Source organism: Acipenser ruthenus, chromosome 11, assembly GCF_902713425.1.
Source record: "Acipenser ruthenus chromosome 11, fAciRut3.2 maternal haplotype, whole genome shotgun sequence".
Lineage (NCBI taxonomy): Eukaryota > Metazoa > Chordata > Actinopteri > Acipenseriformes > Acipenseridae > Acipenser > Acipenser ruthenus.
The window spans coordinates 40,440,379-40,463,737 of record NC_081199.1 but is presented as its reverse complement, the minus strand read 5'-3'; the positions used below and the strand labels follow the sequence as shown (position 1 = coordinate 40,463,737).

Here is a 23,359-nt window from a genome sequence, read left to right as displayed (position 1 = left end):
CCTGACCGTGAGAGGGAACTCCTGGTTTTGTGGAAATATATTTTGGTTCTGTTACTGAGCACTTTGTGCTGTGCTACGATGCAAAGAAGCTTCATCTGGCTTCTTGGTACAGGATCTCCAGAGTTTCTGACCTGGTTTTACTTTACTGCTGCCAATGTTACATTTTGTGCAGCATTGGAGGGGTCTTGCTCAGAACGGAGAGAAAAGCAAGACAGAGTTTATTAATATTTCATGAATTAAAATCTATCACTTTTTAATAAAACTGCACTTGCTTGTATTAATAACTTGCTGTTGTGAAGCATTATCTGTCCCCTGGAGGAGGTACTACTGACGTCCAAACTGCACAATCTGCTCCCCTTCCACTGTCCTTTAGTGTTTATACAAGAAGGATCGGATGACAGGATATCCAAAACTAGCAATACAAGCCCAGTCCTTGATTCTCTTCTTATTACATTTTAAACCCTGCACTGTATTGTATTTACAGTGGATTAAATTCTGCATTTTTTCTATGCTTTACCATTTTTTTACAATACCAAATCAAACTGTCTCTGTTATTATTATTATTTATTTCTTAGCAGACCCCTTATCCAGGGCGACTTACAGGAATGTGGTCAGGGACTGGGCAGTCCTGATATCTGTAGGAAGGTCATTCCACCACTGCGGAGCGAGGGTGGAGAAGGAGCGGGCTCTGGAGGCAGGGGAGTGTAGAGGAGGTAGAGTTAGTCTTCTAGTGCAGGCGGAGCGGAGAGGTCGAGTGGGGGTGTAGGGAGAGATGAGGGTCTGGAGGTAGCTGGGTGCAGACTGGTCAAGGCATCTGTAGGCTAGTACAAGAGTCTTGAACTGGATGCGAGCGGTGATCGGGAGCCAGTGGAGTGAGCGGAGTAGTGGAGTTGCGTGGGAGATGCGAGGCAGAGAGAACACCAGGCGGGCAGCAGAGTTCTGGATGAGCTGGAGCGGACAGGTGGCAGACGCAGGGAGGCCAGCCAGGAGGGAGTTGCAGTAGTCTAGGCGGGAGAGTACCAAGGCCTGGACCAGGAGCTGGGTCGCGTAGTTGGTGAGGAAGGGTCAGATTCTTCGGATGTTGCTCAGGAAGAATCAGCAAGTGCGTGCCAGAGTGGAGATGTGCTGGGAATAAGAGAGGCAGGGGTCCAGGGTGACTCCGAGGTTCTTAGCGGAGGAAGAGGGAGAGAGTGTGGTATATTCCAGAGGAACAGAGATAGAGAGATCAGAGGAGGGGGAGGAGGAGGGAAAGAAAAGGAGGTCAGATTTAGAGAGGTTGAGTTTGAATGATGCAAGTGCATCCAGGAGGAAATAGCAGACAGACAGGTAGAGATATGGGAGGGGATGGTGGAGTCAGAGGTGGGGAAGGAGAGGATAATCTGAGCATCATCAGCATAGAAATGGTATGAGAAACCATAGGATGTGATGAGGTGGCCCAGGGAGCAGGTGTAGAGATAGAACAGGAGAGGACCCAAGACTGACCCTTGGGGGACTCCTGTTAAGAGAGGGCAAGGTGTGGAGGTTGCTCCACGCCAGGTTACCTGGTAAGTGCGGTTGGAGAGGTAGGAGGAGAACCAGGCCAGAGCAGTGCCAGAGATCCCCAGGTCAGCGAGAGATGATAGTAGAATAGAGTGATCAACAGTTTGAACAGGCAGCAGAGAGGTCAAGGAGAATTAGGACAGAGGAGAGAGAGGCAGCTCGGGCAGACTTTAGTGAGTTGGTGATAGACAGGAGGGCGGTTTCAGTGGAGTGAGCAGAGTGGAAGCCAGATTGGAGAGGGTCAAGCAGAGAGTGGTTGGACAGGAAAGCAGAGAGCTTTGTTCTTCCATATACTGTTTTTATTATTATTATTATTATTATTATTATTATTATTATTATTATTATTATTATTATTATTATTATTATTATTATTCTTTGCATTCTCTCTGTTTAATGTGTGATTTGATATTTTCTTTAAATGCTTTTTCATCATACTACAGGCTTAACAAACAGGGAGGGCAGCTCTTTGAAAAGGTTATAGGAAGATTGGAAACTGAGTGTTCGTGTTTTTCTATTGTGTTAGTGGATGTCCCCTCTGGCAGGGGGAGTCTCTCTTCAGCAGATCTGTAACAACGCTGCTTGACTGAAAAGGAGGGTCGCCAGTTTAAACCCTGGCCCTTCTCTTGTGTAGTAAAGGACTTGGAAATGTCAGATATCTTTAAACAGGGACTGCTGGAATACCAGATGCCATCCCTGTGGTTTCTCAGCCCACTGAAGAGTCCAGACATCCAGATGAAGCGGGGAGCCAATGTTTAGACAGCCAATGTGAAATAACCTTGTTGCATGTTCGGACTCCCTCTCAACCATTCAAAAACAAGGAGGTTGTTTAATTGTGTAGCGGAAGTAATGAAGGGCCTAGCTGGAACACTGTGGCCTTGAGCGGGTCTCAGGAATGGAGGAGGAGGAGGAGGGGTTGGCCCTTTCTGATTCTCTCTGCTAGTGACTTACAGTAGGAGTCGAGCACATGTTATCATAGCCCTATCTCTGGTTCTTGCCTATAATATAATGGCCAACCTGCTCGGACACTCGTATGTTTCGGCAGAACACTGTCTCCTCTTAAAGTGGCTTTTTATTTTTTCCTATACTTTTTTTTTTCTCACAAACTTATAACTGTTATGCACTGCCCTGGACAAACAGAGCACTGATTGGCTGAAAAGGATTCCAACCCGTGCAGAGATTTCCAAATGTCGTTTGCCTCATCACAATTCGCACAGCTCAGATCTTTCTTGAAGGTTTCATATAATTATAAGAGCCGAAAGAACTTCAAAGTCTCTGCATCAGACGAAAGTAAATATGGTTAAAATGTACACTTAAACCCATGCACAGGCACACACCCTTGTTATCTCTAGGTAAGCAACAAAACACATTTACAATTGCCCGTATAACAGGATAGAAGCATAGCAATGTGCAGTTAAGCATGCTAAAGCACAGTAATTATTATTATTATTTTATTATTATTTATTTATCCTCTAGCTGGCCTTTCTCTTCCACATGCTCCCTGATTACATTATTTTTTTACACATTATTTTTACATACAATTACCCATTTATACAGTTGGGTTTTTACTGGAGCAATCTAGGTAAAGTACCTTGCTCAAGGGTACAGCAGCAGTGTCCCCACCTGGGATTGAACCCACGACCCTCCGGTCAAGAGTCCAGAGCCCTAACCACTACTCCACACTGCTGCCCTTTAAAGAGAATTTCAGCAGCGTCACAGGAGGGAAACAGTATCTGGGAACACTGCTTTCGTTATAGAGAATTTCAGCAGCGTTGCAGGAGGGAAACAATATCTGGAAACACTGCTTTCCTTAAAGAGAATTTCAGCAGCGTCGCAGGAGGTAAACAATATCTGGAAACACTGCTTTCTTTAAAGAGGAAAAATGTAATATAAAATGTATTGCTGCAAAGTGGACAAGACAGGATACATATTGCAGAGTGACCAGTTAATATTACCACTGAAATAATGTCATAATGTAGGAAGCTGTGTGGTCCAGTGGTTAAATAAAAGGGCTTGTAACTAGGTCCCTGGTTCAAATCCTGGCTCACTCAGTGACTCACTGTGTGACCCTGAGCAAGTCACTTAACCTCCTTGTGCATCGTCTTTTCGGGCGAGATGTTGTTGTAAGTGACTCTGCAGCTGATGCATCATTCACACACCCTAGTCTCTGATATTCTCCTTACTTTAGGGTTAATGTGAGGGTGATTTATAATACAGGTTGTGTTTTGTGCTTCAAGTTCACAAGGTCCAGTTCTGTGCTTATACAGTATATGGAGAGTCACTGCTGCCCCTCTCCAGCAGGTCAGGCCCCCTCAGAATGACTTTTCCATGTGCTTCTGCAATCAGCCGTCCGGCAGAGGAAGTTATGGCATCATGGAGTTTTCAAGAACAATGAGTCAAATGCACAAGAGGAAAGTGTTGAAAATACATTGTTTGTGCTGGGAGCGGGGTTGTTAAATAGCCTGGATCACTTTAGAGATATACCAGCCCTGTTCCGTGCGAGGGGGTCAGCACTGGATCACTTTAGAGATATACCAGCCCTGTTCCGTGCCAGGGGGTCAGCACTGGATCACTTTAGAGATATACAAGCCCTGTTCCGTGCCAGGGGGTCAGCACTGGATCACTTTAGAGATATACCAGCCCTGTTCCGTGCCAGGGGGTCAGTACTGGATCACTTTAGAGATATACCAGCCCTGTTCCGTGCGAGGGGGTCAGCACCTCAATTGAGGAGTATTGTGAACCTTTTTCATAGCATTGAGAGATCATACAAACACATATTACAAAAGGCTGTTTTTATCCATCTTTTTCTAACAGTGTGTTGTCATTTGCGTGTGTGTGTGGAAATTACCTGCAGTGTGCTATCCTATCTGCTGCTGCATTTGTGTGGTTTTGTTTGTTACACACCTCCTTTTTGTCATTTTTATTACAGAATTCCCAGCAAAATTAGAGTGTGGGGTGGGGGGGCAGGGGGTAGACTCTCCCCTGACAGCTCGAAATCCCAATCCTCTGTCTCAATGCGACAAACTGGTTAAGCGCTTACTGGAATGTTTTGGAAACAGAGCGGTAATTACACTGCAGCCTCTACCTCCATGAATCCAAACAATAGCCCTAAAAAAACACACAATCCAGGAAAAAAAAATGTGTAATGTCACCTCTGTGCCTCTGGCGGCCAAGTCCAAGTTTATTCAGTGCAGCCAACAGCAGCGCGTGGACCCGAGCCAGGGAGGGGTGTTTCCCTTTTGGCAAAGATGAAGTCATTTACAAAACATGGCTTACCACATTTTCTTTGTTAAACAAAGCAGTCTGAAGCTGGATTGTTTGGTCTTATATTCTGGGGAGGAGAGTAGAATATGGAACTTACCCCCCATTTTCTACACTCCCACCCACTGTGAAGCACACACCCCTCCTAGGCTGAAATGGCTGGTGGGCACATCGCAGTAAAGGTTTAACATGTCACTGGGTGGGGAGGGAGTCTTTTAAGTGAGGATCGGAATGCAGTTGTGCTCAGGAGTCCACAGCAGCTGCCTTATCTGAAAGAGTGAGATAGAGAGCGAGACATGGAGTTAGAGAGAGCGACAGAGAGCGAGAGAGAGAGAGAGAGAGAGAGAGAGAGAGAGAGCACAAACACAAGCTCTTTGAAAAAGGGGTGGGGAATCTGAGGCTGAAGTTCTCTTACTGTGCTGGAAACTCTGAGCTCACTGTGGAGGAGAGCACATACTGGAGAGGAGACAGAGCACGAAAGGGAAAAGAAAAGGAACGAGAAATACATTGAAGAGTCAGAGAAAGCTAGTCAAACACCAGGAAAGGAAGGAGAATAAAAGCTGCCCCAGGTGAAGAAAAGTTTTTTTTACTTATCTGACGACATGGGTGAAGACGGAGTTCAGGCAGAAAAGAGCAGCATGGTCTCCCCCCACGAGACCCAGGAGCTGGTGGTGCCCAGCCCCAGCCCGGTGCACTCCTCTCCCTCCCAGAGCCAGAGCCTCACCCTGCTGACCACGGGCCAGGCCCAGGCTGAGGGGGCGCTGCACGACGGCTCGCAGGTCAGCGCCATCACCGTGCTCACGCTGCTCGACAAGCTGGTCAACATGCTGGACGTGGTACAGGAGAACCAGCACAAGATGGAGCACCGACAGACCGAGATGGACCACGCCATCCGTGGCATCCAGAGCGACATGACCAAGCTCTCCAAGAGCCACTCCTCCACCTCCAACACCGTCAGCAAGCTGCTAGAGAAGTCGCGCAAGGTCAGTGTCCACATGAAGGAAGTCAAGGACAAGATGGACAAGCAGGCCACGCAGGTCAGGAAGCTGGAGGCCAACCACGCCCACCTGCTTAAGAGGAACAACTTCAAAGTGCTCATCTTCCAGGTGGGTGTCGGGTTCGTTTTCTATCCTTAGCTAAGCGCAGTTGTCAGGCAGCTGCATCACATGCATTCGATTTTTCTATTTAAGCACTATAAAAAAAAAACACCCACAGAACATTTTGGACCGGTTCTAATACCAAGGCGGGGTCAGTTATCAAGCACTATGGAGGGGATTATTGCTATTATAGCCAATGAGATATCAGTGTTTGCTTTTATTAGTAAGTTCCAAGATTCTAAAGGTATCCTTCAGTGCAATAGTGACTGCTGAACTCTGATTGGCTGAGACAATAGGTTGCAGTAACTGCATTGTGGGATCAGTTTTGTTACTGCGCTTAAAATGTAGCTACACTCTGACTACACTGTAGCTAAAGGTTAACAATGGCGTAACTACATTTCCTTTAATAATTATAGTACTGAGAATTACACCTGCAACAGAGTTACATCATTTCAATTGCACTTGAAATACAGTTTATTAAGTTGAATTCCCCTCAACCACTTTGTAAAGCTGTAGCCTACAGTTACAATGAAACCTACATCAAGCATGAGCAGCTGCCAATGCAGAGTGGAGCAGCTTCAGGTGCTTTTCTCCTGGCTTGATATCTGTACGTCACCCCACTGGAAAAAGGGTGTGGTCCTCTCAGTAAGCATTTCTTTATAGATTTATAATGCAAGATTTTATATAGATTGAGACATAGATAGATAAGTCAACCCAGACATAGCAGGTCCCTAACTTTTTTGTTTGCTTGTTTGTTTATTTATACATTTATATGGCTTTGGTAATCTCACAGGTTGAAAAACTTTATTAAAAAAAATAGAAAGAAAAAATCTTATTGTGTGGTACATGCATTTAAACGACAACTGTTTTGGGATTTCAATTGTTCTAGCGAGCTGGCAGTTTCACAGCACCTCTCCCCATGCACACACAGTCTTGTAAGGGTCAGGGCCCTAGCGGCACGGTGTGCTGAGTTTGCATGACCCTTGCTATCCTGTGGACTGAGAATTCAGCAGCATTGCTTTCCAACTTGATCCACTCACACTGGGCAGGGAGCCCGCATGCTGACAGCCTGCCCGCTATGAATCATTAGCTGCCTCTCGGCTACTAAAAACACCAGATACGAGAACATTCCTGAACATGTTACCATAACAGGCCTTGTAAGCACAGGTCCACTGACACGGACAGGCACGCATTGGCAGGAGTGAAACCGAGTCACAAATCATTAACAAAACATCCAAAACATGCTAACATTAGTGTAATGGGCAGCAGTGTGGAGTAGTGGTTAGGGCTCTGGAATCCTGACCGGAGGGTCATGGGTTAAATCCCAGGTGGGGGACACTGCTGCTGTACCCTTGAGCAAGGTACTTTACCTAGATTGCTCCAGTAAAACTGTATAAATGGGTAATTGTATGTAAAAATAATGTGATATCTTGTAACAATTGTAAGTCGCCCTGGATAAGGGCGTCTGCTAAGAAATAAAAAATAATACTGGCATTATGGGGCAAATGGGAGCCATGACCATACCTCCTTATCAGTATAAAGGGCTGCCTTATAAAAGGGGAGCACTGTACTAATAATAACACTGAGAGCCCACAGAATGTGTATATACTATAGATATGTAGGCAGATATATATTTATGTATTCAGTATACACACAGCCTGACGTAGACAGCAACATTATCTTCTTTTCCATACATACTCTGAATACCTTGTAGTAACCCCTGTCTAAAGGAAGATGTGTGCTGTGTTCTGGTTTCTCTCTCAAGTTCCAAGAGGATGACAGGTAGAGACAGGCATGGACTTTTATTTTGTTTTGAGACCTGGTATCTGTACACTTAGACAGATGGTTGTCAACGAGCTAAAACAGAACTCTGTTTTCACGTAGAGCTAATAAAAACACAGGTATCAAGGAGCTGTACTGTAATTATGACCATAGGTGGTTGCTTTAAAGAAATTGTATTGCATTTTTCAGAAAATATAGTAAGCCTAATAACAGTTTGAAATGCAGACAATGTCAAGATTCCACCTTCCAAATTGTTAAAATGAAAGCATACGTTAAGAGCACTTAGAAGGTAGCTTCGCGGTGAGGAGCGGCCCTGTCGGCTGTTAGGAACTCAAAGAAGAGGCAGGACTTTCATTGAAACACAATAATACTGCAGAATGTGTGAAACATCCCATGAAGCTTTTATTCTGCTTAATGTCCTCCGTGCCTTCTGATTTCCTAAGGGGTTTTATTTCATTTTATTTTGGGCAGCGGCTAGACGAGCGCTTGGGAGTGGGTTCCAGGTTCTACAGTAAAGCACTCAAAACAAATAAGTGTCTAGCCCCTGGAGCTTCGTCATGTGACTCTTCTCCTTGCATTCTTGGAGGGTGTCTAGACACCTCTACATTGAATTCAATCACCTTGTTCAAGATTGAATACAACAGAATAAGCACATTGTGAAAGAATTGGCTACAGCAAGGAGCAGTTCAGTTATTGTTCTGAGAAGCTTCTTGCTCTTTTGTCTTTAAGCTTGCACTTTTTTTGAAATTGGGCTTAATGTCTTTTGGTCAGTATGGAAAAACGCATGCAAAACTCAACAGTGTGGGAAAACACATGCAAAAATCAACAGTATGTAAAAATGCATGCAAATAGTCTGTCTGACTTAGTCTGCCCTGTCAAGGTCAGTGTCAACCCCAGAGATCAGTCCTTTAGCATTCATCCATCCCATCATCCCATGAGGCAACAGATCAGCTGCTAACAACAACAACAAACAGGTCTCAACAGTGTGGCTTCACTCTGAATCATGTCAACAAAATACAGATTTAACTTATCATAGGTATCGTAATCTATTCAAATTTACTGATAAAGAAACAGAGAGAGCGGTAATTAGGATGTCTGGTATATGGGGCAACACAGCTTGCCTTTTAATTTAAACCAATAATAATAATAATAATAATAATAATAATAATAATAATAATAATAATAATAACAGAGAGAAGTGTAAAGTTTGCAGTGAGATCGCTAGTACATTAAGTTATCTCTATACCGATAAAGCATTACTGACAGTATGATAGTTGTGCACACAAGGGAAGCCTGTGTTTATTCTTAAACAGCAAGGTTTGAGCTCAACGGAAACAAGGCTAAACTGTTTTTTCCGTAAGGGTTTAAATTTGCCAATAACTTTCAAATCTGGGAAACACAAGATAAACTGCCCTGGCTTACCCTAAGCATGCACTTAAACAGAACAACACAGCAGCTCCAAGGCGTGGCATGCAGCCTGCAGCCAGTGCAGTCCTGTTTACCAGCGTTCAGGTTTAGCAAGTCTTCCATGCATTGCCCTTGTGTAACTGAGTATTTCTTCAGGCTTTCACTCGTTAGATATTTCGAAATGCCTGCAATCTTAACCTCTACTCCTTTGACAGCTGCAAAACAAGCACCCCATGGACTTTCTCAGACTAGGATGCAGTGCAGTGTACAACAGCAGGGAGAATATTTATAAAAACCGTACACAACTGCCAGTGGCAAACTGCACAAATATGTAGTAGATAAAACATTACTGAATTGTTCTAATTCAGTATAACAACTACAGTGAGAGAGGGTCTTAAAACTCGAGAAACATCCATATGAATAAAATCATTCTTGCGGGTGATTTGTATTTAATGTGAGGCTATTGAATGTTCCTAACTTCATTGTTGGTAATACAACAGGAATAAGATTTCACAGGGAGGCCGACTTGCTGTGAGAGAGCAGACTGTGAGAGAGCAGACTGGAAGCAGTAACAAGCTAGGCTAAACATTATTGAAAATATATCATTACACTTAAAGTGCTGAAATTGCTCGTTTTAACCCTTTACGGTACAAGGAAATGATGCTAACGTTCTTATTTGTGCAATGAGGTCACAAAACAGCTTTAAAATGTGTCATCCAAATTGTCAGTTTCCTCCTGATACCCGAGTCACAAGCATTCAATTCCTTGTGTACCTTAAGGGGTTAAAAATCTACTTTTTAAATAGGGAAATACATGAGACACTTACATGAAACAATGACCAGCTTATAAATAAAAGTCCCATGCTCTTGCCAGACGTTCCAGATTTTCTTTATTTATATAAAAGTCATCACCAGCGCAACAGCAGGGCTTTGTCTTGCCCGCACTTTCTCCTCTTTTGCCTGCAGACTGCACGGAATATTATATAACAAACGTGTTTTATATGTAAACGAATGCTTTTTCAATCACGCTCTGGGATACTAGCACCTGATTCAGGTCTTGTTAGCTGCCATGCTTGAATGTACAGCTGGGACACAGCAGTAAAAGAGATTGCTGGTGTGCTTTGCTTGCACTTTGCATTTTCACTATAACTTCCAGAATACCATTACTCTAAAGGTCAAAAGGTGAATGGCAGCTGCAGTACCCTATCGCTGAACCCCCTCCCCAGCGGTAATGTGTTCTGCCAGTGTTAGGTATATGTAGTAAATTCCTGACCACTGTGTTAAATGACAAGGCAGCTGCAGCACACCTAACAACTGACATCTTTATATGAATGCCAGGCTCATGGTATTCAATTTGCATAGCCAAGTTCAAGAACGTTACAGACAAGAGGTGTGGCCATGCATTGTATAATTATTGTTCTTTAAATGGAGTCCAGATAATTGGAATAAAGAGCAGAAGAGACAGGCTGCCCAGATTCCCAGAACCAGCTGCTAGGATACATTTGCTCACTCGTTTTGCTCATTCTAAAAATCACTCTTAACAGTATTTTTTTAGAGAAATACAGCAGATACTTTCATGGAAGAACTATACTTACTAACAGTTTACAAAGTAAAGGTCCCATGCTCTTTACCTGAAGTTCCTGATTTCTTCATGTATGCAAGTTAAAGTCAACACCAGTGCAACAGCAGAGCTTTGTCATGCCCGCACTTTCTCCTGTTTTGCCTACAACAGCCAAATAACTGGCTGAATTGCAAGGGAGGCAGACTTGCTGTCTAGATAGGGAGAGGATTGTTGTGTTGTTTCTGGAGACTTTATTTAAGTGTTGTGCTTTGAACATCAAAAAGCCGGCTGTACTGTGCACACTGTTTCTTTGATTGGGTAACACTTTACTTTAGCTACAATGTAATTACACTGCATTGGTAAATAAACCACCGCATGTGAAAATCCGGTCAGTTATAAAACATTTGTAATTTAGCCATTTAGCATGTTGTTGTAATGTACAGTAATTGCAAATCACATGTGTAATTAGTGTATTGTTACAGTGTAATACACAGTGCAGTAAGACACACCCAATGCAAAGCGTTACCTTTGATTGCTAAAATTACCAGAACAAAAGAAAGCTTTCGACCAGCTTGCTGACTTTTTAACATAAGTGCGACTTTTTGCCTACTTACACAACTACAGTGCCTCATTCAGTAAATGACTGTAGGTCAGACAGTGCTTTTCTGGGCACCGCACCACAACTTTCTTTTGTTCTAATAAACTTGGATGGAAAAGGAGACACTGGAAATCAGATTTGTAAGGACAAGAGACAGAGTATTGTATCATACAGTATTCCGGCACATACAGAGGATCCTCAAAACTGCTTAATAATATCACAGTACCTGAAAGGTTTAAGACATTTGATTATCATCCAATTCTAACCTCAACGTCTATAGAAGGCGAGGAATATGTAATGCAAGTTTGAAGATTAGGACAAATCAAGGCAGTTACCGTGTTCACCATGTGGAGTGCGACAGACAGACACAATCAGAGCACACTGGACCCCTACCTAGCCTCATCTTTTAAAGTGAAACATCGAACAGAATTCTGCAATCACACAAGCAAAAGATTCAGAACGACAAACGCAATCATATCTGAGTCGAATTTTACCATGCTTCACTATACATTATTACTCTTTGCTATGCATTTACTGGGGTAAACTTTTACAGGGGTCAGCACTTGAATCTGCTAACATTGCTGAACTGGTAGTGAGGACAGGCAGAGGGACTGCTTGTGTGTTTACTTTACAATTACCAGTGCCACAGTTTAACTCCTCGTACTAAGCTGAAAATCAGCAGGAGAGGCCGGGATTCATCTTTTACTGGACTGTTTGGCTCTAAAGCAGTCACGCGGGAAGTAGCTGATTAACAGGATCCATTTTAGAAACAGGATTCAGCCTTTGTTTGGTGAGGAGGTCATTGTATGTTGCTTGCAGCACTTTCCAGTGTAGTTTACCTTCATTCCAACACGTCACTCTGAACAGTGTAATGGAACTTTATGAGCACATTGTGAAGCACATTTTTATTTTCTTTACAGAAAAGCACTAACTTTGAAACTGAACTACACTGGACCTGTGTGTAAGACAGCACAGTACAGTACACAGGTGTGAGGGATTGAAGCTGGCTTGTACACACCTCTGATAGGTTTGAGAGGGTGTAAGTCAGCACAGTACAGTACACAGGTGTGAGGGATTGAAGCTGGCTTGTACACACCTCTGATAGGTCTGAGAGTTTAAAGCAGGAATATTATTCTCATCTTTTGGTCCAGGCATTGGTCAACAAAGGGACAATCAATTGCTTTGCTTATGGGCTGAATGACCTCCCCTCATTTGTAAACTTTCTTATGTTCTTATGGTATGGAACCAACTCCCCAGTAATGTTGTTGAAGCCGACACCCTGGGATCCTTCAAGAAGCTGCTTGATGAGATTCTGGGATCAATAAGCTACTAACACCCAAACGAGCAAGATGGGCTGAATGGCCTCCTCTCGTTTATAAACTTTCTTATGTTCTTCATCCCCCCCCCCCCCCCCCCCCCCCCCCCCCCCATGCTTTTCCCGTGGCTACTCTGTACTTTACCATAGCTAACCATGATTTGCCATGTTTTTAATATGCTTATAACTCTCTGGTCTTTACAATGCTTACCTATGCTTAACCATGCTTTATGACCATTTGCTTTGTTACACTTTGCCATGGTTTTACAATGGGAACATTTTACAAGGGCTGAGGCAGATTAGCAGAGAATAAGGACTGTTCTGTTTATGATTGTTTTCATGCCATTGAGGTATGATAAGCAACAATATGCAAAGTTAAAAATGTTCCTGCGCAGTGATACAGGATTGTTTGGGAGCTGCAGATAATGAGCAATAGTAACCACTGCATAGCTTCCATGCCCACAGTGCACATTAGCAATCACAGCCAAGCAGCTCTGGCTCTCTGAAATGGAGTCTGTTCTTTACTTGTCACCCTAGCAACAGATTTGTTTTCCTTGTGAAAACATTCCCCTCAGGGAAAGGAAGTGCTTTCGCTCGCTGCGTTGACCTTTCAGTCCGTCTCTCTCTCTCACTCTCTCTAATGAACAATGCTCTGCCGTGGAACATGTTTAACAGTACACTGGAAATGTGATTGGTTATTTTGCTTAGATATCCCTTGCCATGTCTATATTGCAAAGTGTTTTTGTAGAACTAACAGAGCAGCACTCTCCTCAATGCTGGTCTGCCAGCATCCCCTGTGCTGTGTCGCACATGCTGTGCTGAAACCGAGAAGCAGGTGACAGGGACACCCCATCCAGCTCAGAGAGCATTGGTGGTGGGGGGGAATCTATTATCTGCGCACCAACATGTAGGGGAGGGCTGCTCAACAGGTTTCAAAGCGTATAAATAAAAAAGTAGAATTAATCAATGATACAGGGCTGGTGAGGTTAGAGAAGCTAATTAAATGGGTTTAAAACCTTAGTAACTAGTCTCTCTGTCTCATTTTCTCTTTCTACACCTCCTTCCTCCCCTCTCTCCTTCTGACTATAGAATAAAGCCATTGATTCACTGAGACAGCAGCCTTCATTGTAATCTCCCCCGTGATCATTTTCCTTTGGAAATGATTTCCAAAGGCCAGCACAAGGCGTGTATATGTTTTCAAAACTGGGACAATGTAAAGAATAACATGAGCAAGGAGTGGGCTGATGAACCCTGTACAGGAACACAGGAACAAAGCAACATGAAACCCATCTCCCCTGCAAGAAAAAACAACACCTAGCAAGCAAGGGAACCCGAGATACTGCCCAGCAGCAGGGACCCTGACACTTTGAGAACATTTTAATGTATGGATCTGAGAAAAATCCATTCATAAATTAACAGTATAGCTATAAATATGAAAATATAAAAAATATTTTATAAACAATATTAGCTAGTTGTTATTATTATTATTATTATTATTATTATTATTATTATTATTATTATTATTATTATTAATACTACTAATAATACTACTACTAATAATAATAATAATAATAATAATAATAATAATAATAATAATAATAATAATAATAATAATAATCGTTACACTAGTAATGTTTAATAAAGACAATATAACTTGTGTGTACATGCAAAAAGATCTATAGAGGTTTTATAAATAGATCCTTAAACTGTATTATTTATTTATTCTATATATATATTATATACAGTATATATATATATATATATATATATATATATATATATATATATATATATAATATTAAATAATCTTGCGATTCAAAAAATTAGTTTTAGTTAATCTCAGTTTTAATCGCATATTAAATTAATACAATTATTACATCCATGTAATTTAAATTTGTTTTATTACTGATGCTATTATTATTATTATTATTACCCTTAACTGTAAATAAAAACATTTAAAATGTATGTATGTTTTTATTTAACCAGGAAATTTACCCATTGAGACCGTCACTTTACTACGGGCAATAACTTAGAAATTACAAACACACCAACACAATAAAGTGTGCGGTTCAAGCTTGATCAGCAGCATACAGAGATCAGAAAACAGAATAAATAGCATATCTATTTTTAAATGTGATTGTGGACTGAAATAAATGAGTAATTTTCTAAATAAAATTAAAATTATGTACCTACAGTAAGCACTTCTAGGAAATGAACTGTTAATTGTGAAGAGAACATAAAAATAGTAAAAAAAAGTGCTCATGGTCTTGCAGCGATCCTGAATTTCCGTCAAAACTGGTGGGTTTAATTTGTTGTTATGTTGTTGTTGTCTGTAGCAGGAGAGCTGCTAGTGTATTTTGAGAAGTGAAGGCATGTTCAGCACACAGCAGACGAGATGTACTCGTGTGATAACTGGAACTCATGACAGAAGACAAGTAAGGGTCTTTCTGTCCAGTGAGCTGTCAGAATGTTTTTACAAAAAATAAATCAATCAATAAATCCATTACGCGGTTCAGTGACTAACTTTCTATTTAAACAATACCTGTACTCAGACACTCAATCCAATGCAGCTGCGACCGGGATAAAAGTAGGGTGTGCCGAAAGGCTCAGACACAGCAATGCGATTAACGCGTGTTTAAATAAATTAATCGCCAAAAAAAAGTATGCGTTAATCAAAAACCTTTTAACGCTGTATTACAACACAACGCTGTATTACAACACAATATTGCAATGCTACAGTAAGCGATTGCAACTCCAGTGACATACATATTGTTACAGATTGTTTTTAAATAGAGATTGTTCCAGTTCAAGATTTATACTGGAGCCCACCTAGGTTTGCTTAATTGCAGTGTGTACTGTAGACAGCCCTCGTTTAATATGTCACATTGTTCATTATGTTATACAAATGCCTTTACACCTAAACAAATTTCCACCAGTCACTTTGCAGTTTCTTATGGGTCTGCAATGCTTTGCCAGGTTAATCAGGATTGTTATATGCTTTACTGATTTCTAGGCTTTTACTACATTAAACTTTGGTCTGTGCAGAGCCAGAAGAAAAGTGGGATTGTGTTGAAGTGTTTGAAACACAGTCTCACTAAGAGCAAAGTGGCGCTCACCGCAGTTCCACAAGTACAGAGCTTGTTGGCTACGTTGCAGCACAGCCTCATGACCAAGGAGGGCTTTGCTGGGTAAAAGCAATGCAATGTTAACGTTCCCTCTTACCACTGCGAGTATGCGAGCGCTTGATCCTGGCATTCTCAATTCAGAGTGCAACATACCAAGAGGGGATGGCTGGCATTCCTCGCAGGAAACACAGTAATTACGCTTCTCCACACTGCCAGCGAGCTGGGTATTAATAACTTTTCACTGAGTGGCTTTGTCTCGGCATTGTTTACTCACAGCTCCCCAGACATGGATTGTTTGGGGGGAGGGGGAGTTCTTGTTTGTGATTTGTATTTTTGGTGTAATTTCAGTGTTTACGTATTTAAGGGATCCTGAAATGCAAGGCACTAGAATGTAGCAGAGACACTCTGTCAGCTGTCCTACAAAACTGTACGCAACCCCCTGAATCCCACGCTCCTGGGTCTCTCTCAAGCACACTGCCGGTTGAACCAGACTGCTGGGGGGGTTTGCAGGGTTGAACACCCTCTGAATCCTACCCTCCTGGGTCTCTCTCAAGCACACTGCCGGTTGAACCAGACTGCTGGGGGGGTTTGCAGGGCGGGACACCCTCTGAATCCCACGCTCCTGGGTCTCTCTCAAGCACACTGCCGGTTGGGCCAGACTGCTGGGGGGGTTTGCAGGGTGGAACACCCCCTGAATCCCACGCTCCTGGGTCTCTCTCAAGCACACTGCCGGTTGAACCAGTCTGCTGGGGGGGTTTGCAGGGCGGGACACCCTCTGAATCCTACCCTCCTGGGTCTCTCTCAAGCACACTGCCGGTTGAACCAGACTGCTGGGGGGGTTTGCAGGGCGGGACACCCTCTGAATCCTACCCTCCTGGGTCTCTCTCAAGCACACTGCCGGTTGAGCCAGACTGCTGGGGGGGTTTGCAGGGACACCCTCTGAATCCTACCCTCCTGGGTCTCTCTCAAGCACACTGCCGGTTGAGCCAGACTGCTGGGGGGGTTTGCAGGGACACCCTCTGAATCCTACCCTCCTGGGTCTCTCTCAAGCACACTGCCGGTTGAGCCAGACTGCTGGGGGGGTTTGCAGGGACACCCTCTGAATCCTACCCTCCTGGGTCTCTCTCAAGCACACTGCCGGTTGAGCCAGACTGCTGGGGGGGTTTGCAGGGACACCCTCTGAATCCTACCCTCCTGGGTCTCTCTCAAGCACACTGCCGGTTGAGCCAGACTGCTGGGGGGGTTTGCAGGGCGGGACACCCTCTGAATCCTACCCTCCTGGGTCTCTCTCAAGCACACTGCCAGTTAAACCAGACTGCTGGGGGGGGTTTGCAGGGCGGAACATGCTCATTAAACTATTGACCCCATTTTCAAAACTTTTAATAAAAAAATATAAAAATATAAAAATAAATAAATTAAAAATATATATATATATAACAATTGCAGCCTAAAAACGGAACTCCCCACTTTACTGCACAAACTGCTATTGGTCTGGTAACTTTAACAGAATCACGGCCATCGTGTCAATAAACTACAGCAACCTGTCTGCAAACTTCAAAACAACTTTCATTGATTCTTCTAGCAATTAACTCCTTACTAGGAGAACAACTGGTTTGTTTTTGTTTCCATATATACAGTGTGGAGTAGTGGTTAGGGCTCTGGACTCTTGACCGGAGGGTTGTGGGTTCAATCCCCAGTGGGGGACACTGCTGTTGTACCCTTGAGCAAGGTACTTTACCTAGATTGCTCCAGTAAAAACCCAACTGTATAAATGGGTAGTTGTATGTAGAAATAATGTATAATGTGTTATCTTGTAACAATTGTAAGTCGCCCTGGATAAGGGCGTCTGCTAAGAAATAAATAATATATATATATATTTTTTACACAGGAACATATTTCTGGTAGGAGCAATTTTTATGTTTTTATAGAAAGGCAATTATTTTTTCCCCTGAAGGCTGTACAACTTTTTTTTTTGTTCATAACCTGGAATGCTTAATCATACAATGTGGGGAAAACAATGAAACTTCTTAGTCTACTTGATGAACAGTTTGACAAGTGTCTCTTTAAAACAAGCTAAGTCTGTTTTCTCTGGACGCTGAGCCAAGCTAGGAGGTGATATATGTATACGCAAAATTAAACAAGGCATGATTCTGGCTAAACTGGCCCTGCTGCAGCAGCCCAAAAAAGGTAAAAATTGATGTTTATGAATAGGGGTGGGGGCTCTTTCTGCACCACAGTAGTCGTCATAAAAGGAACTTTTTTTACTTTTTCATAACAAAAGTGTAGTACAGTTTCCAGAGACAGTGAAACCTGAATGATCTGGCTGTGATCAAAGAGACTGAGTGACTACAATAGCGTATGAAAGGCAGGTCTCTTACCAGCAAGTTAATGACTGGCTAGAGTATTGAGAAAGCCGGACTGAACCTGAGGTCCTACAAGGCCTGTAGATGGACATTAGCTTGGTGTCCCTGATTACCTTGCACTTCCCTTTTCAATACTATCTTACAGCCTGCTCTGAGAACCTCCTTTTATCTGCTACGCCACAGAGATATTTAGCATAAGGGTGTGAAGGGTAATTCCCTGCCTGCATGTTTGGATACTTGGATTACGCTTTGCATAGTAATGTGTGAAATATCCCGTCTGTGTGTTCAAACTTCAAAGTGTTCTAATACGAGCCTCCACTTCAGAATTTACATGTATTCTTCTTCTAGAAATACTAAAATAAACTATTTTACAATTGCTGATAGGAGTGCAGACTCCCAGTGTCACAGCCTGTGATGTGCACACAAGCAAGCTGGCAGTATACAAGGGATATGTTGTGAAGTATGTGGCGCCTGCATGTTGAAATGTTGGGGATCTCTGCCTTGTAGGTTTTTAATTCTTCTGCATGTGTTTCACATTCCTGACTGAGCCCTGTGCCTGGGTGAGAGCCTTGCCTTGGAACCTCTCCAGAGTTCCGGAATTCAGTGGAAAATCTGAGTGGAATCTGTGATGGGGCGAAGTTGCTGTTGCCTTATTTATTTGTATTAGGCTGCTTTTAGCTGCAGAAAATGCTGCTGGGAAAACTTAACAACAGAGAGTACACGGTCAGATTCGCTCAAAGTTCACAGTACAAGGTTAGCACAGCACTTTTTTAAAAATGGTTAACAGACTACTCCAAACCGTTCAAGCCAAAACGAGACGCTTCTAATTACAATGCAGTCATTTCTAAAAGTGTTTTATAACTTTAACGCTTTATACCCTAGAATGCCTGTATCATTTGGTATATAAAGCGGTGTCTGTTAATAATCACTTCAAGACCTAAAGAAAATATAAGGGCACTGCTGTACCGAGCAGAATCTAAAAGGTTATTGTCTCTTTATACACATCGATGGTTTTATTCACAGTAAATACAAGCATGTGGATTTGATTAGACCTGCTTGGTTTCTGTGTAGCTTAGCTACTGGTGCTATGGAATAAGTTTGAGGATTTATATGGGTAAGTAGTTTTGGTTCTGGGTTTGGTTGCTTCGATACTGAGATCACATGAGGCTCGTTTGAGATTCCTGAAGAGACCTTGGCTTTGCTTCAGGTCATTAACTAGCAAACATGTGCACTCTTATCAGGTAAAGCAGTGCTTTATTAATGCCTGAGTCCCTTTCCCCTCGGCAGGGCTGCACAGCTCTGCAGATGCAGCTACGCTTCATTTCCAAAGAGCTCATTAGCCTGCACTCGAAGGTGCTCATTATCGGACACGTGTAATCAGCACACGCTGTCTCATACGGCAGGGCTGTCGTTCTCATGTTCTAATCGCTGTCTTCAGCAGGAGGGAGTGTGTGCATGAGAGGGAGCCTATTCAGTATGCAGCTTTCGTCTTCCCTCGTTTTAAATTAGCTTGTTGTCCTAATTCCACTACCCTGGTAATTTAAAGTAAAGAGAAACAATGCAATGTCTATTTTCTTTGAGTTCCAACGTCCAGCTTCTGTCTAGAGGTAGGCAGGTCATTATGGCAATGAATTACATTGTATTATGTTTGAGGCAGTTTAGAAAAATATCCAAATTGATGTCCTCAAATTGTACCCTATTAAGAAATTATTGCTGGAGAGTGACAGAGAACTTCCTAATATTGTATCGTTTGAACGTGTGTAACTACCACAGAAGCATAACTGAGAAAAAAAAGTTACTTTTGAATGAGCATATTGTGGCTGCAGTTGAGAGCAGCATTAGCTGTGCTGGTTTGAAATTGCCACTGTTTGCTCTCAGAAGGTTACTTCATTTCAAATATTATTTACTTATCTCTCTTCAAAACTAGTGACCAGTACCATAAAATGGTATTATCTTGCTTTAATACTGATGGCTTTTAGCGTACTAGTTTTGTGACATTTATTTTGCTTGTCTTGGTCTTTTCCAGGAAGAAAACGAAATCCCACCCAGCGCCTTCGTGAAGGACCCTGTCCCCTACCCGCGAGGGACGGAGGGCGAGGAGCCTGTGGACAGCAACAAGTCCCTCGAGGAGACGCTGCAGACGGTGAACCTGTCCTCGGACGAGGAGATCTGCCCGGATGAGGAGGAGGAGGGCAGCCTCCACGAGGAGAAGCTGGAGCAATCCCGCGCCGAGAAGATCAAGCGCTCCAGCCTGAAGAGGGTGGACAGCCTGAAGAAGGCCTTCTCGCGGCAGAACATCGAGAAGAAGATGAGCAAGATCGGGACCAAGATCGTGTCCCCTGAGAAGAGAGAGAAGATCAAGAAGAGCCTCACCCCCAACCACCAGAAGACCAGCAGCTCCAAGAGCTCCTCCTTTAAGGTAACTCCTATCACCTTCAACGTCAAGAAGAACAGGGAAGGAGAAACTTCCATCACCCCCACAATACCCACCACTGCCAGGGAGTCTCCAACAGCCATGGCCTCCATCGAGCTGGAGCCCCTCAGCAGCCCTGGGGAAGATGTCTCCTTCTCGGAGGTCCACTCTGAGTTGTCCGCAGCCCTGGATGAGGTGAAGGCCGCCGCGGATTCCCTGCAGAAGGAGATCATGTTGGAGGAGAGCAGCGTGGCTGTGGGTGACATGGAGACAGACCTCACCATCGTGGAGTCACAGGAGGATGAAGCTGAGATCCTGGAGTACACCACATCCTCCACCCTCAGACAGGAAGATCCCCAGCCCTCGGCAGAGGAAACCTCTGGGGAGCCTGCCGTGCAGCCAGCTGTGCTCAACCTGGATTAGACCTCCTAGTCATCGTCACCCTGCGACTTCTGAAAGAAGGTGCTTTCAATCCTCAGTGTGGTTCCTGGGGTGCTCTAAGCTTTCCTTGCCTCTTCCACCCTCACCATCACACCCAATCACAAGGTCCATGAAAAAGGCCTGCTTTGATCAAATGTCAAGATAGGTTTATACTTCATTCCTTGTATGGCTCACCCATTACCAAACAATTGATGTTCTAGTCTAGCTTTTAGATTTCTGGTTCCATGTATGATGTCTGTCTGTCTGCCTGTCTTAATAACTTAAATCACTCAGTCACCCTACAGTATCTGAATACAATTAAATATCTAGTTATATATCTGTATAATTATCCAGCTATTTTGTATGTGTCTGTCTATCTATCTATTTACGTAGTTTTCTTATTTGGATGAGAATTGTGTGTATTTCTTTCCTGGTCATCGCATGACTATAGGAGGGTGCAGGGGAGGAGAGATGGGCACATTAGTAAGAGAAGGACACAGTAACTATAATAACTGTATGCCAGTGTCTTCTATCTCATATGCTTTCCTCCCACAGCCTCTGCCTGCATTGCTGATGGTTAGCGTGAACGGTGGAGGGCAAATCACAAACGTATCTGGGAGGTGAAGAAGACATGAGCGAACTAATGTTGTGCTGATCAGTTCACAGCATAGTTTGCATTGAAACATATTCTATAGCATTCAGACTCAGTGTGTGAGCTCAGCAGCTAGTCGTATCCACATTGTCCTTTAGGTCTCTGGACTTTTAGTCAGCCTGGTATTGTTTTCCCTCATCGGTAGTGCAACTGTTTAGTGTTGAATAGCTCCTTTCCTTGCTGGACATTTTGAACAATTGTCTTCCAGCATAGGGGAACGTGATTAAGATTTAGATATCAATTTGGAGTCCAAGTCACAGAAATCCTTAGACAGGGACTTCAGCAATCAGGAGACTAGTTCATCATGCAACTCAATATACTGTATATTCTTGATCTACATTTATCAAAGGAACGCAATGCCTCTAGCCTCACAACCTAGCCCGCCCACCCAAATACTTTTATGATTTTCTGCCCATCTGTTTCCAATGGCTTTACTGTACAACTGTAAGTATCTCTGCTTTCTCTGGGAGCACAATATAAATGCCATCTACAGCATGTACTATATAAATACACGCAGCTTGGAAGCAGCCCCGTCTCTCGGAGTCTGGGTTATTAACAGGGATATGGGGGGGGGGGTTATAAATTGAGAAAATAGAGAAATAGAGACAAGATTGTTTTCTACTGCTGTAATTCTCCAAGTATCTGCATGCCTTTCTTTAGTACCCTCTTTATATTTTATATTTCCAAGTCACTGGGATGTGAACCAGCAACCTTGGACTCAGAGCCCAGCACTGCAACAGCTGCTGTCTCTCTATAGAGCACATGCTGCCCTTATAAAAGTGCAATAAAGCACAGTGAAAGCATGGCAAAGCCTAGGTAAGCATTTTAAATGGGTAAGGTAACACGTATAAAAATAATATGTCAAGCCATAGTAAACTATGGTAAACGTACTGTATAGTATAAACAAGAAACTAGGGGGTGGGCAATAGTCCTCTGTACACAAGAGTAATAGTGACACCTAATGGCTAGTCCAGATCCTCCTTCGATGACTAGCCCTGCTGTTTTAGAAAGCAGTGTCCTACAGTACTACCACCTCCAACTCCTCAGCTAACCATTGATATTACTGTGGTGGTGCCCACCCTCTCCCTTCTCTTGTCACTAACGACTTGCCACCATGGGTTCTGTGTTATTACTGGCAGTTCCCCAGAAGCAAACCCCAGACGAGTTCTGATTCCTTTGCTTTGATGCCTCTGTGGACTCTTTGGGGGAGCCTATTTACATTGCAGTGACTTCTAACTAAGGTGACCATTACTGGCAGTAAAACCAATAGTAAGGGGTCAAGTATCGGGGTCCAGTCTTTAAACTGCAAGCTGTTTTTGTAGGTTCTAACATCGACATAGCAACATATGTAAGTGTGTTTTTATCATTATTATTATTATTATTATTATTATTATTATTATTATTATTATTATTATTATTATTATTAACAGTTACTGCTGACACCAAAGTACTTGTTTCCATGGTAAATAACCAGAATTTATTCATGTCAAATGTGACGTATGTTAGTCTTCTGTACTCTTTCTCTTTTTATTCAAACACTTTTAAAAAGTATAAAATAAAGTTTTTTTGTGTAAAACCCATCTTCTCTAGACTTGTGTTGTGTCATGCTGCTTGATTTCCAGTTTTGATTATAAAAGGCAGGTGAGTCGTGAATATATTTCTAAAGTCTGGTCTCCGGCCTGTGAGACCACAGACCACAGTGAGCGAGAATTTGACAAAGACACATCATAAATAATGTCACACCTCCTCTGGAATATCAGAGGCCCTGTCAGGAGCCCTCAAATTCTGCAAACGAAACGCACCTGAAAGCACAGCAGAGGGATGACTGTA

The 23,359-nt window shown here is 43.0% G+C and overlaps 1 protein-coding gene across 1 annotated transcript; it reads left to right on the top strand.

The window, feature by feature from the left end:
* The first annotated feature begins 4,981 nt into the window (after positions 1–4,981).
* Positions 4,982–23,105, top strand: LOC117427143 (caveolae-associated protein 2-like). Its single transcript, XM_034045549.3, has 2 exons — positions 4,982–5,903; positions 20,071–23,105. Exons 1-2 carry the CDS (start codon positions 5,400–5,402, stop codon positions 20,878–20,880), a joined length of 1,314 nt encoding a protein of 437 aa, XP_033901440.3. The 5' UTR covers positions 4,982–5,399; the 3' UTR covers positions 20,881–23,105.
* Positions 23,106–23,359: the final 254 nt, after the last annotated feature.

Excerpts from the sequence above, each read along its gene's own strand:
- LOC117427143 (XM_034045549.3), top strand. The coding sequence starts at position 5,400 with ATGGGTGAAGACGGAGTTCAGGCAGAAAAGAGCAGCATGGTCTCCCCC. Across the intron at positions 5,904-20,070 it reads TCAAAGTGCTCATCTTCCAG|GAAGAAAACGAAATCCCACC; the intron begins GTGGGTGTCGGG and ends GGTCTTTTCCAG.